General features: G+C 33.7%; 1 protein-coding gene and 1 pseudogene across 1 annotated transcript; both read right to left on the bottom strand.

Annotated features, from left to right (window-relative positions):
• Nucleotides 1-7,501: 7,501 nt before the first annotated feature.
• LOC110026288 (S-norcoclaurine synthase 1-like) lies at nucleotides 7,502-9,935 on the bottom strand. The gene is made up of 4 exons (XM_020727173.1): nucleotides 9,655-9,935; nucleotides 8,619-8,866; nucleotides 8,206-8,530; nucleotides 7,502-7,860 (listed from the first exon to the last, which is right to left on the bottom strand). Exons 1-4 carry the CDS (start codon nucleotides 9,913-9,915, stop codon nucleotides 7,687-7,689), a joined length of 1,008 nt encoding a protein of 335 aa, XP_020582832.1. The 5' UTR covers nucleotides 9,916-9,935; the 3' UTR covers nucleotides 7,502-7,686.
• A 3,420-nt stretch (nucleotides 9,936-13,355) lies between these two features.
• LOC110026287 lies at nucleotides 13,356-14,820 on the bottom strand (annotated as a pseudogene).
• Nucleotides 14,821-15,767: the final 947 nt, after the last annotated feature.

Genomic DNA, 15,767 nt, shown 5'->3' with positions numbered 1-15,767 from the left:
ACATACATATATTGATGCATGCAGGGAAATCCGTGGCGGTAGAGTAACGAATTATCATCTTAGCATTATACGAGAATTCAACACACACACATATGAAAGAGAAACAAGCAGTGATGACTCCAAAAACTTTTACGTGGAAAACCCAGAAAGTGAAAAAATCACGGGGTCTGGCCCAATTGCGAAAATCCATTATTAATTGATTATTACAGAGATCCCTTGTCCCACAAACGGGAAAAAGTTACTAGCTTTCCAAGTTATAAAGTCGACTGACGACGTCTAGTCAGCGGTGGCTGATGGAGACCAGCGGTGATCGGCGGTAGTCAACGACAATTGATGAAAGTCGGTGATTGTTGACGGAGGTCAGCGGTGGTCGATTGCAGTCGATGCGGTCGACGAAGGTCAGCGATGATCGATGGTGGCCGACGGTGGTCGACAGAGGTCGGTGGTAGTTGTCGACAATGATCGAAGGAGGTCATCGGTGATCGACAGAGGTTGGCGGTGGTCCCCGACGGACAACGATGGTCGTCGACGGAGGTCGGTGGTGGTCAACGGAGGTCGGCGGTGGCCGACAGTGGTCGATCGAGGTCGGCGGTAACAGGGATTGTATTGGACTTGAATGAACTCCTTTTCAAAGCCTCAAGTTCTCTCTCAAGCCTCCATCCTCATGTGAAGGGTGAGACTTTATTTACAGTGTTCTGGGTGCAATTAGTGCAGTAATATGAACTATTTTAATCAAACAGTCCGGATAACTTCCCTCGATTAGATGATTTTTGATGGATATCTAAGTGCCTTAAATATGTCAGAATTGAGCAATCTTTGGCTCGTTAGATTTGTCTTGTAGAGATGCTCTATTCGACTATGAACTCGCTATATTTGACATTTGTTTGACCTTTCAAATACCTCCAGAAATCTTCCAAAAGTGGTTTAATGATTTAATATGAGCTTGGTCTCACTCGGATTAGACTAGTCTTTATATCATTGGGTTTGTTTCATCGAGCCGGTCAATTTGACTATAAGTTTATTGAAATCAGAGCTCTGGATGTCTCTTAATTAAAGTTTGGATGTTTCTTGCTCAAAAGGTTGCCTCGAGATTCGTGATATATATATATATATATATATATATATATGAGTTAAACAAAAATCTTCACCACATATTATTCAGTCGGATGAATGAGAGAAAGGGAGAAAGTAAAGTAACGCTGAAATTCATTATTACAAGAGTCGAGGGAGAGGCTCATTTCAGTGCTCACCTTTTTCATCTTCAGTACCATCATTAATATTTTTTGCTCTATATTTCTAGAGATATATTTTATGCAATTACGCAAAGAATAAAACAATCATCAAAACCATTCTTAACGTGATCAAAACATTAATTATTTGTATGGATTTCATGTTATATATTGCATTACAATTTGAATTTCAATTATGGGGTGATCGGCTAGCCAATTAGCTTGACGTCAGTCAACTGAGACGACCGACTGAGTGACAATTGTGTCATCCGATGTCCGTGTCTGTTGGTCGAGGTGATAGGTGGCACACCGATCTCATTCGTCGTGGATCAGTCAATCTGGTGCGATTGGGCGCTCCTGCATGCGTCCCGGTCGGTCGGGGCCACAATCGTGGTCCGTCGTTAGAGTCTCTAGCTGCGAGAGATCAATCAAATTTTCCCTGCCCGAACGGTGGTAAAGTGCTAGGACGCCCACTTTGCCTGACCTCCAATTTAGCTGTCCAATGACTTTGAGATTCTTGACAGTATTTTTGATGTATACACCATCTCAATAGAAGAAATTTGTGACAATTTATTAACCACTCAATAAAAATAATTTTTTACTTGAATGTAATGAAGTGAATATTATAATTTTGAGAGTTCAGAGAAATAAACTAGAAAATTAATTTAATAACTTAAAATAAAAAAAAAAAACACTATTATTTTTAAATCGGGAGCAATAAACCTAAATAAAATGTCAAATTTTCTCATAACTCAATAAAAATAAAGTGCACTGGAAAAAAATTATTTTATTGACATTTTTTAAGATTAAAAACTATTAAAATTTAGAGAACTTTACAGAGATATCTCATAAGTCTTCTCTATTTACATACATAAGTTCCAAATTTTTATATTACTATTTATAAGGCAGTGTCATAAACTCTAGCTTGAAAAGTAGTATTTCACTTCTAAAAGGTTAGCAATTCTATCATTTTGTTTGTGATGTTAAATACTTAAGTGCGGTACATGTAAATTTACATAGAGAACTCATAATTCTTATTTATGTACATATATTTTAGGGACATTTATAGGAATTGTGTAATTTTTGTAAATGGCCATAGATTCATTTTAAATAAAAAATTATTGCTCAACTAGAAAAAAATATTGCATCAGGACTCTAATCAGAGTCTACCACGCAGACCCCTCCATGTGTTAAATTAATTAATTTCTTTCACTAAGGTGTAACGTGGCAAGTCCTCATTGGAGTCCTGATGAAAAATTCAAATAAGATTCCTGATACAATATTTTTTTGTACAACTTGATGTGACAATAAAAGTTGATCCTGTTAGCAATATAATTATTGACGGCGAATGAATGTTGATTCTAATCATCTTGATGTTAAATTCATTATGATCACAGACAATACTTTTTCGAGCTCGTAAATTAGCAGCCCTAATCATGGAAGAGTACAATGATTTATGTTAGGGCAATTTACATACACATGACACAATTCTAAAACATTTATAAGCTAACACCAAAAATTTGATATATATATTCATAAAATATTAGGAATAAAAAAATATGAATAGTTAGTCGTAGTGATAGATACGTCAAAGGTTTGAATAGTATAAATATAAATATGAAAGTTTAGGGCTCAGTATGTAAATATATAAATATTGCGAGGTATGTATGTAAATGCAACTTTATATGTTATTTATAATAGACAATTTAACGGACAAGATTCATTCTCGCAATCAGAAGAATCTAGGGCTTCCTCTATAATATGGCACCGATCTGCGCCAAATTTCCGTTCTCTCGCGCGGCGGTGTCATCTTTCTCTCCTCTCCACTAGGTGCGGTGGCTATTACAAATTTTTATTTTTTTTTGGAAAAGCCAGATTGTTACCAATAAGCTGCCACCGCACCTAGATAAGTGCGGTGTGAAAATACTGTTTTCTGCATTTTGAAAACGCATAAGCTGTCAAAACACAGTTTACCCAAACAGACCATGTGCGTTTTCAAAACGCCACCGCATAATATAAGCTGCCCCAAACGGGCCCTTAAGCTCGAGCTCGAGCTCAAACTCGATAAAATTAATCAAGCTCAAGCTCAAACTAAGGGTGGCTCGAGCTCGACTCAATTCGTTTACACCCCTAATCTAAGAGAGCTCTCTTTGATCCCCTCACTCTGCATCCACACAATGAAATATAAGAAATTATACAATATATCAAGTAAAATGTTACATCTATTCATAATGTCTTGATGAAAAAATGACATTATGGATGTCAGGAGGCGTCATTATTATAGATAAGTGTATGTATTTTAAGGTAGTGATGGTCCTCTTCGATACTTTGTTTGCCCCCGGTCTAGTTGACCATTCAAGAGGAGGGTTTGGTTCAACCCCTTTGAGAGGTGGGCGAGTCTCCACGTGGAATATATATACATACACACACATGTATACATACATAAGCCGAGATCTTGGGTGGGATTTGCATCAGAAACTGTTCATGAATATGACAATTTAAATGTGGGGAAAGAAGAGAACAAAATAAAAGATAACTTTGACCGGGAAAGCTGATGCTGTTTCCTCAGTATTAATTAAAGTCTTGTTGACTTACTATATATAATAAAAAATTAAGAAAACAATTTAGCCACATACGCTTTTTAATTTACATATGTCATATAATCCTACATAAATCATTAATTAACATAATTATTCATGAACTATTTATATGAATAATTTGCTTAAATTATTCATATAATAAATTAAGCTTAGCCGGAGATTGCAATCTACGAATGAAATAAAAAAAAACATATCCGATAAAAATTGTTTAATCCGGTAAAATTAGTCTAATCAAATTTACATATCCCTGTTTACATAAAATTAATGCATGTCATTCAATTATATATATATATATATATATATGTTTTTTGGATTATTTTCACAATTTTTCTGAGGAAAGAATTAATATTTTTTATCGTTGAAGAAACTAATAAAGAGGATGTTCATATTATAGAACTTAAAAAAAGTAAATTTAAATACATTCCATATAGTTTCCATGTATATATATTTCTAACAATTCAAATTTAATATTTATATTTATAATATTTTAGTATCAAACTTATAAATTTATGCATGGAAACTATGTAACTTTTAAAAAACTAGTAATAATGATATTTTTTTATTAAAGATTAAATACTATACTAGTAAACATGGAACTTTAGGTATTATATATATATGTAAATATATAATGTTTGGGTGGTTCCCATGCAGATGCCCTTAGAAAATAAATAAATAAAAAAAGAGCTTGTGGTAAACATGAAAGTTATGCTAATTAGGGGTGTAAACGAATCGAACACGAACGAACAGAGCTTGTGTTTGTGTTGGGTTTGTTTGAAATTTAGTTTGTTTGAAATAAACTCGTGTTCGAAACTATTCGTGAAGTCACCAGTTTGACATCGCTAATATTAATATATATAAATAATATATTATATTAATTATCTAATTTATATTATATCTATATTAGTATATTACTAATGTAGTATATTAATATATTATTATTATTAATTTATTATATATTATAATTTATAAAATTTAATTTTTTAAAATATCATAATTTTTTATATATAATTATTTTATATTTCGAAAAATAACGATTTGAACACGAACGAACACATCATTGTTCACGTTTGGTTCGTTTAACTAATCGAACGAAAAAAAATTGTTCACGTTCATCTCATTTACTTATCGAACGAATCGAACATGAACTCATCGACGAACCGAACACGAACTCATCGACGAACCGAACACGAACTGTTCACGAACAACGAGCTTTTTTGACAACCTTAATGCTAATATAACGGGCAATCGACATGTTAACAAAAAATTTATTTGATTCAGCATAATTCTAGACGAACATTCATCTAGGTAGATATGTGATAACAAATCAGAAACTTTTGAATTTGGGCTCAATACCATTTGAACTACATTTTTCAATAGTTCAATGATACAAGGAATCTTGTTTGAAAGTCCAAACATGATCTACAAAAGCATTCTGTGAGCCGCGTTTGACAAACATATGATCATTCAACTTTGTTATTCTTTACACATGTAGGGAGTTCCCAAGGAAATTGAAGGAGAATTTTATGAGGGAGATTTCAATGTTCTATATGTCAGGACTTGACAATTATCATTGATCACCATCGATGCTCAATATTCTTCAAGCAAGACTGTTATCTTTTGTCGACGTTAACTCCAAACGGCATTAACCTTGATAGCTTCGACGCTCGATATTTTTCAATAAAATTATAATCAAAATACACACTAAAATTTTTATCAATTAAGAGTCAAAATAAATCAATAATCATAATTAATTAAGGTCATTTACATGCATGCCTGTCAATTCTTGTGTGTGTATGTATCTAAAACGTAAGTATTCATATTTACATGCAAATCACTTGAATCTTTAATATCACATCAAAACTATCATAATAGCATCATCTTAAAAGTGAAATATATACTCCATTGGTAGGTTTATGGCACCATTAAGTTTTAAGTGTATATATCAAATTGTAAGTGTTAGATATGCAAATTGATAAGAATTTTGTGGTATGAGTGTAAATTTGCCAATTGATTAGTTTTTAAAATATTTATCTTCGACAGATCCATGTATTCATAGGCTTTAATGGGGATGAATTGTCTAGGATTTTTAATTCCGGGGTACACCTAAATTTGAACTCTAATATCATTTGTTATGAACAAATTAATCAAAATTGATCAAATCAATGATCGAAATCTGTTTTTAAGTCTAAGATAGTCATTTGATATTTCTATTTGGTTTTTATTTTAAATTATTTAATATAAGTTTAAATTCAATATTTTCACATATTTAAATAGCTTGTTTTCTACCCTTTAGATAACAATGAAATATGCTATGCGCCATAATTCAAAGAAAGGCGTTGATGGCTAATCACATGGGTGACATGTGATTATTGGCTTATTGTGCCAAGCAAAATAACCCCATATTCCCATCTTGGAAAAAACTTGTACTTGGCTCGAAGAAAAAAAAAAAAAAAATTGTTTTAGTTGGGTCGGTTGTCTCGTCTAAGCCCTTAATTGATTCAAGCATCGATCGACATTTTAAACGTGATACTTTATAATATATTTGTTGATCATGCCATTTTGAACTTGTTTAGGAGTTCAATTAAAACATATAAAATTGGGATCAAATTATGCACTAGGACTCTTTGAGTGTGATAGCCGAAACTCTCTCCAATCAATATATTGTCCACTTTGGCCAAATGACCTTATATTTTGAACTTGTTTAGGAGTTCAATTAAAACATATTAACTTTGGATCAAATTATACACTACAAGGACTCTTTGAGTGTGACAGCCCGAACTCTCTCCCATCAATATATTGTCCACTTTGGCCAAATGGCCTTAAGATTTTGCTCCTCTGATATAACTTCCCAGGAGGTCACCCATCTGAGGAGTGTTTCAGGAAAAACACTTAATTTTGGAGTTTCTAATGAAAATTCTACCGTTACACCAATAGACACCTCGATGTTTAAGAGTTCGGTTTCATTCTGATTAAAAGATTTCACAATCTCCCCCGCTTAAGCAGTCGACGTCCATGCTTGTTTTTTTATCCATAATCATCCACCGAACATATAGGATTCTAAAGATGACCCCTGCATATTCAAGAAGAGGCTCCTGCCATGTAGCACTTGTCCCATATTGGGTTCAAGAGGCGGCTCCCATGGCATAACATTTTGTTCTACATGACACAGTTCAAAATTTTGAATTGATTTTGCTCTGATATCATTTGTGACAACTCAGACACTCACCCATCAATGTATTGTTTGCTTGGGCCTAGTGGCATCACAATTTGGTTTCGTTTGTGCAACATTCCAGGAATTCACCCATACTAGGAGTGCTCCATAATGAACACTGTTAACTTTGAAGCTTCTAATGAAAATTCCATCACTACACCAAAAGGATTTTCTAATGAAAATTTCACCACTACACCAAAAGGCGCATCGCTGTTTAAGAGTTTCGACTTCATTCTACTTGAGGGGTTTCACAGTGAGATCCATGCTTTTTATAAAAATCACACTTGATCAAACAAAATAAACTATAAAATATAGAATAAAAATAAAAGACATTTTAAATCTCTTACATTTATTTATCACCAACTACAAAGTTTCAGTGGCCTTGACATCTATATAAGTAGGAGGGCTATGTCATTCACCCTCATCATTATTCATCCAATTTCATGCGATCCAAAATACAGAATAAAAATAAAAGACATTTTAAATCTCTTACATGTATTTTATCACCAACTACAAAGTTTCAATGGCCTTGACATCTATATAAGTAGGAGAGCTATGTCATTCATCCTCATCATCATTCATCCAATTTCATGTGATCCAAAATATTCTTTCCTTCCAATTTGCTAGCAAAAATAAGCTTTGCATACTATTCAAAAGGCAAACTTCTATAAAGCAACTTATCTCTTTTTGATATCTCTGGTAACGGTCCCACCACATCACCAACATTTAGTGTATGAAATCCAGCAACTGATAGCCGCTCCTTGTTATTTCTCACAATAGCCCTGTGCTCAATACTTTTATATTTCCCGTTGCATAATATCTGCGGCAACCATAGAAATATGATGATAAATTTTAATTCATATTTACATTATTCCATCTTTCGAGGCAATCATAATATAATTATTCATAAATGTAAAATATGTGAATACATGCAAAAATAGTTACTTAGTACATGCATTGATGCATACATTGTCAATTCAATTTAAATTTATTTGAAATCCAAGTTGGTTTTGAATCTTTCCTATCAGTTTAAATATTCAAGAAAATATTTCAATTAATTTTTTGAGAAAATTTTCAACGTTCAAGTAAATTTTTATGTCTAAATCATAGTTTACACTCTTAAAATTGATGCAGAACTTATAGCTTAAAATACTAGGTTGATTACCTCAATAGCATCACCAACGTTAACAATGAAAGCTTCCGGTAGAGCTTTAACATGGAGCCATCCACCATTTCTTCTAATTTGCAAGCCTTGCACTTCATTTATTTGTAGCAATACTGTCAATCCGACAGCATCAGAGTGCGGAGAAAGACCCAAGACCTTCTCAGGACATGGACATGGAGGATAGTAATTGAATCTGAAAGATTGCATACCCCCTCTGAACATCTCATAAAACTTCTCAAATCCTAGCCCCAAATTTTTTGACATCATTTTGAAGAGACCGTCAGCTACTCTTTTCACTTCCATTGCATACTCGTCAAGAGTTTTCCTAAAAACATTATTAATGAAAAAGATTTGATAAATAAAGTTTTTGATTGCTAATGATATGTTAATGAGATTAATCATAAAATTAGTACCTGCATGAAGGCGGATTAGTGGGCCATAATTGCAATTGTTTGATGTTTGGAGGAAATGTTGCGAGGAAAAGCATGTCTCCCCAATCAAGTTTTTGTTCCTCTGAATGAACAAATGCTTGGCCGTAGCCTTCTATTTGGCCCGGTATTTGAGCGACTTTCTCCTTCTCTTCTAATGGAAGCTTAAAGAACTCTTCAATGTCTTGTCTTAGTTTGCTTATAATATCTTGGGATATGCCATGATTTATTAGCTGCGCTTAACATTACTTATATGATCAGAGTGGTTAAGAAATCAAAGATGATCAGTTCATGATGAATTTCATTGTGTTCGGTTGTCTGCAGGTACAGCTCGGCAAGGCCACCTTAGCATGCATGCCGAGTTGTAGTGCTAAAGTTGGCCGTCCGCATGTGCGGATGTGCAGATAACAGACGTAATATTTTCTTTCGCAATTGAGAGCCATTGTAGGCAAGTAAAACTCTAAGATTCTCCAAATATGCAATAATTTATCTCATAGAGATGCTTGATTTGATTATAAATATGCAATTATACAATATTTGAAAATCATTTAAATCCTCACTTGATCTTCAACTATGTTTCATATACTTTGATTTGCTTTCATATATCAGTTCGATCACTTATGATTTTAATGGGTTCATCTCATTCGGAAGTTCAATTTGACAATAAATTTATTGAAATTATAATTCAGGTGATTTGAATTTTAACTAAAAATTCTCAATTTGAATATCATTTTGAGATTCGTGCTTCATCAAATAAATATATAGTTGATATACCAAGTATTAAATAGTAAAAGATCACTTAAAATTTTAAATATGACAGATTTAGCACTTATATTCCAAAAGAAAATAAAATTTTAAGTGGTAAAAATATAAATTTTAAATTTTGATGATCAAAATATTATATTTAAAAATTTGAATAATTTTCAGGTTTATATTTTTCTAAATAAAGGAAAAAAAACAGCCTCTTTCACTATAATTAAGACGTATTGAATTAAATCCTTTGAAGAACATAAAGATGAACCTGAAAGAAGCCCCAATCTGCACAGACGGAGTGCAGCCTTGCAGCTTCCTCCTCCGAGTACTCGGAATCGTATAGCTTGCCGAAATCGATGATCGGGATGCCTTCGCCGGAGTTTTCTTCGTCGCGGGCGACTATGTCGGCCTTCCTCTCCTCCCTCACATATCTATCTGGAATCTCTGAGCTCACCTTTGCAGCGAGAGCCTGCACATTGTCAACCTTCAACGAGCCTCCAAATCTCCCAAGTCCAATTTTCTCTTCCATCTCCCCTCCCTAAAACATCACGTTTGGGTACTTGTTTTATAAATAATAGGCGCATTTACATACATAACACTTAAAACATTACTATTTACAAATCAAACACCTTCTTCCATTCATATTTCAAATTCTCAAATGTCAAAATTCACGATAATACCCAGCCTATAGTTTTTTTTAAATTAAATTCTCAATGAATTGATTGCAGCACATTATAAATATATCCGTTCGATATGTCAAAAATAACCCCTGGATGGCAGATTTTATAAATAGTAATGTTTCGGGTACTGCATATGTAATTTCAAAAATAATAATTTATTTTTCAATAGAGCAAAATTAGAATTTATGAAGATGTTAAAGATTAAAACATTTATAAAGAAAGATGGCATTCAAACAATGTCAGGATCGAAATGAATTTTAAAATTTATCTTACACATATGCACATTTGTGGTAAATTTGTAAATATGGTTTTACTCTAGCAAGAGATCCCATAAATTCCTAAGCATTCCGTTCCATCTTTTCTTCTTCTTCTTCCGTCTTTTTTTAGTAGTTTTATTCCTTCTGTTTTCTTTTATTGAAAATAACATTCAGATTGCTGAAAATTTTGATATTTTCAAATATATTATTATTATTTTTAGGGCCTGTTTGGGGCAATTTATTTGGTACGGTGAAGTTTTGAAAACGCACCTGACCTGTTTGGGTAAACTGAGTTTTGGTAGCTTATGTATTTTGAAAATGCTGAAAACGTTTTCACACTGCATCTATCTAGATGCAGATAGATTCGGTGACAGCTTTCTGTCAGCACTCTGACTTTTCGAAAAAAATAAAAATTTGTAATAGCTACCACACCTAGCTTATCAACATATTATTTTTAATCAGTTTATTAGCAGATTATTTAATAAGCTACAGCTATCACAAACAGACCCTTAAACTACTCAACTGATGCATTTACGTGTGCCTCAATTAAATTATTTTGAATTTGATAAAAATAAAAAATAAGAATTGTGCTTTACCATTTACCATGAATTTGGATATTTTATAGACCACTTGAGAAATGGATGAAAGAGAATGGAATATTTGTAAATAGAAACTTGGGATCTGAGTTGACTTGAGTCGACTCTAAGATCATCTTCCATTTTGAGGCGGGTCCCACTTAAATAGTGTTCTATTTATTTATTAAATAAAAGAGATAATAATAATTTTTTTGAGCTTGATCGAACAGAAATAAAAATTTCTTCATTTTAGTTTGATCATTTGATTCAAAATAAAAAATATATATATATTAAATAAATATTAAATAAATAATATGTAAAATATAAAGTAATAGTATTTTTGAAATGATTTCAAACATTTGATTTGTATAAATGTAAAAAATAGAAAAATTAGGTGTTAGTTATGTTAAATATGTAAGAATTAGGTGATATGTACGTACATGAGTGTTTTTAGGAACTTAAATATCTAAGAAAGGGATGGTATGCATAAATGCTACCGCCTGAATATGTAAATACAAGAGAAAGTCTTCCCCAAAAAAACCCAAACCGGATATTAAAGCAAAAAGTGGATTTACATACATGTTAAAAGAGGATCCCAGCAACGTGAAGCAATTAATATTTGAAAATAAAAAAAAAATTGTTTTTGATGATTATTAAATTTCGAACAACAATACATAAATAAAGTCAAATAAGAACGTAATGTTCACGAATAATTTTGAACACGAGCTCGCACAAATTTGACTTGTTTATAACCCAAATTACATTTTATTAATTTCATTATGGAGTCGTTAATAAATTTAAGTAGGACTTAACTTAAATCTTATGAGATTAAGGGTCTGTTTGGGACAGCTTGCCCGCGGGGGACGACCTGCGGTCTGAGTTTAGTGTAAAAACTCAAACGCGGCAGACAGCTTTTTAAAAAATGCGCAAACCAAACGGTTAGATGTCGTTTTTAAAACACCGCCGCACTTATAAGCTGTCCCAAACATGTCATAAATAAATAATTTTAAGTTAAGAATTTAATAAATCTTATGAGATTTATTAAATCATGCTGCCGACAGGACTTAATAAATCAAAATTTATAAGATTTATTAAAGCTGTTAAATTTGCTCTGTTCTACTACATCAACATCAAATAGTTTTGTTTCGTACAAGTCCTTATTAGTTGCAATGAAAATAATGTTTAAAATGTTATATTTAAAAATTGAGCGATTAATACTATGTTTAATATTTTGAATGATTGGTGTGTATGCAAAAATTTCTATCAACTTGTTAAAATTAAATTTAATTATTCTCGGAAGCTTCAAATCAGAAAGCAACGCTGGAAAATAATTTCATAATTTCCCAAAAAAGCTGACGTGGCCGATCACAGACCACACGCTTGAGAAATTTTTTTTCTCTCTCTAAAATCTCATTTCGGAATGTCATTTTTATTGGCTAAGGTTGAAAAGTCCGACTTGTACATTGGTTGGACGAAACATTCCTATGAAGTAAACCTTATTTAGAGTATCTTTGAAGCAACTGTTGATTATTCATAATTTGATAATTATCAAAATAAATTAACTTGTTGTTTGAGGTAGTTTATTCAAAATAGTTTATTGGTAGTTATGACTGTATAAATGACATTCATGCCCTTGTCTGATAAAGCTGTTTGGGGGAACTTATTTAGAATAACTTATTGATAGTACAAAAATATATAATGCAGAAGCATAAAATCATCACAGATCACTTCCAAAAGATGACATACAGTTCTCACACTCTCGTGAGTATCAGAAAAAATAAAAAATGATAAAGACAGATACAAATAAACAAAAATCAAAAAATATTTGTTGTCTTCTGTTTTGATTAAATCAAAAATATATGCAATAAACAAAATGATAATGTCTATTTTACCTCTAATTTCTCGGACCACCAAAATTGTCAAAATAGTTTTATGCCAAGAGGAGAACTTAGCTCAAGTATTACTTCATACAGACACGAACACAATGAACCTCCCAAAAAAAAAAATAGTACAAAAAAAGTCTATTCTTGGGGAACAGAATCCAACAGATTAGCAAGAATAAGAATAATACATCAAAACCCCTTTCCTTTTCATCCATCGATGGATCTTCCCTACCGTGGGACATGACTAGAAGTTAGTGTGTTGTTGGAGTTTTATTGTTAGATTTGTAAAGCATGAAGCAAAGCATTTCTGTCCAAAGAGAGTTATGTAGATTGCAGTAGATGCTAGCCTTGAATTAGACCGAGTAATGTATCTTACTCGGTAAGATGTGACTCGATCGTGAAATCCCCCATTACTCGGAATTGTTATTGCTAGCATTCTACCAATGAGAGACCGCCCAATCAAGTTACATAAGGGCATTTAAATTCAAATATTGATATGCCTTGATCGAGAGCTTGTTCAATGCTAACTTTTTAAATTAAAAGTGACCAACAATAGCAAGTTTGCACCTAAAATTTACCTGGCCTCTTTGTCAAATCCAAACCGAGCTCCAAAAGAAAAGGCAACTGCAAATAACCATGCATCACTATGAACTGCAACAAGTGACAACCAATCCTTTTCATCCATGCCATCCCTGGCAAAATTTATTCCTAATGCAAGTTCAGGGAGCTCATGGGGCACTTCCTCAGCAGGCAAGGTCACCTCCTAGGTCTCATTAGGAAGCCCATAAAGACACAAGTTCTCCTTTTCTGAAATATAAAAGCATTTTACCATTAAGGCATGAAACATAGTATTAACCATGGTTTACAAAGAAGCAACAACATGAACAGACTACCGTAAGAATGTGTTCAACATGATGATCTTGGTGCAGCTCTGTGTGCGTCTGTGTACGCATCTCAACATGAATACCAATTTAGATATAAAAAAACATGTTACAAAGAGAACAATAAAAAGAGAATCGGCAGACAACGAATGTAACATCTCTCGTTACCAACAAAAAAAAAAAAGTGGACAGAGAAAAGCACCATTCATAGATTATGAAATGCTCATAAAATTTAATTTTCCATTGATCTAAATCCAACAAACAACAAGAAAAAAAGATATTTCCTGCATGCTATCAGTTGAAGAAATATCAATATTTAGCTAGCAAATCCCAAAATCCTACCTTGGTACCGAAATGAATGAAAGCAATCAAACATAAGAGAGCAAGAGGAGCTATTAACCATGACCGAAACCCCAAATATCACTCTCGCTAGTCGCTAGATTCTCAAAAACTCCCAGGCTGAAACAGAAAAATTTAGTAAAAAAGCCTGGCACAGTATAATACAACTTACCCGGATCACACAGCCGGTAGAACTTCTTATTGAGAAAATTAGGGCGAAGAAAAAACAGTAATCGACACAAATCCAAAAGAACACAGAGATTTAACGAGGTTCGGCAAAGATAGATGCCTACATCCTCGGGAGCAGAGCGGCGAGTTCCTTTCAATATTCAGAAAACAGATTACAGAATAAAGGATCCTACTCTCTCAAAGACCTAGGATTACAAACAAGTCTATTTATAATCCTAGAGTAAGACCTACAGTACAATATGTAATTCCCAAATTACCCGTGTACCGTATAACCCCAACCCATATAACGTAACTTCCCGATTTGGACAGATTCTTTCGCTCCGCTTCGTTCTAGTTTCTGTCCCTATATGGTATATGAGTCATACTATAACACTTCTCTACTTCTGAAACAGCACCACCACCATCAAAACAAGAAAGCAGACTATAAATTAGAATACACATTGCACAGGAGAGTATGCAACAAATTTAGAAAAACAGTAAAACCCGCACGAAATAAAACGGAAGGTGATGGGATAGGGCAAAGCAAAGACCTGTCGTCAGAGCCTTCACCATGCCCGCCCGACGGCCTCTAAAATCCCTGAAGACCTCCTCAGGTGTCTGAGGATTGTACGCCGCTCCGCCTCCTTCCATTCCTTGTGTGCCACTTCAATGGAGAAATGGCGGGAGAAGTTTCCGAATTGCACAACAACCCGCAGTCTGGAGCACACAGCAAACGACAAAGAAGATGGCGAGGGCGAGGGGGCGAGGGGAGTGAGCGAGATATGGGAAGGGGCAGCATAGAAATTCTTTACTAATCCCAAAATTCATACTTGGGACTCATGGGGAGTCCGGCTTGCGAAATCACGAAGAGAATCGCGATAGAAAAATGCCGCGGCACAAAATATTTAGACTAAATACGATATCCAAATCGGGAGGCGGTGTTTTAAAAATGCTGCCGCACCCTATAAGCTGCCACAAAAGGGCACTTAATTTATGCGAGGTCCACAAATCCATAATGTTAATAAGTAATGATAATAAGTGATGCCACAGGCCCTAATCACATGGATTATGTTAAGTTCGCTTGTTAATGGGCCCTGCAATTGTAAATATTTAAGTTTTTGAGCTTTGTCAAATTTAATGTAGAATAATTTTGGAGTTCATATCTTTATATTTTGCTAAACTTAGTAAAATTGAAAATCAGAACTTATTCATTGAAAGATTCCATATTTATAGAGAAAAATTTGTGTAATATGTGATGTTGCATTTATGCCCCTGCTTGAATAAGGGTTGTACTGGTTAAAGATATTTTATATATGCTAGTCTAGAGCGTAGTTGCTCTAAGGGTCAGCTGACTAGACTGATGAGCCCTAATTAGGCGATGTCAGCTGGCTAAGCTAGAGAGGCTCTTTGGTCAGACTGGTCTGAAAGTCTATCGATCATATAGGCTTAATGTTGCAGTTGGTTGTCCTTTTATTAGCAAAGGATTGGTAAGATCACCCCTTAAGGCTAATTTGCGCAATCAGTTGATCAATAAATGGTAAGACCGAACCTGAAAAGGAGCTCCATTCGTTAGGACAGAGCTTTGTTATTAGACAAAA

Source organism: Phalaenopsis equestris, unplaced genomic scaffold (assembly GCF_001263595.1).
Source record: "Phalaenopsis equestris unplaced genomic scaffold, ASM126359v1 Scaffold000362, whole genome shotgun sequence".
Taxonomy (NCBI): domain Eukaryota; kingdom Viridiplantae; phylum Streptophyta; class Magnoliopsida; order Asparagales; family Orchidaceae; genus Phalaenopsis; species Phalaenopsis equestris.
Note: the sequence above shows the minus strand (reverse complement) of the source record. Positions and strands in the feature narration are given on the sequence as shown.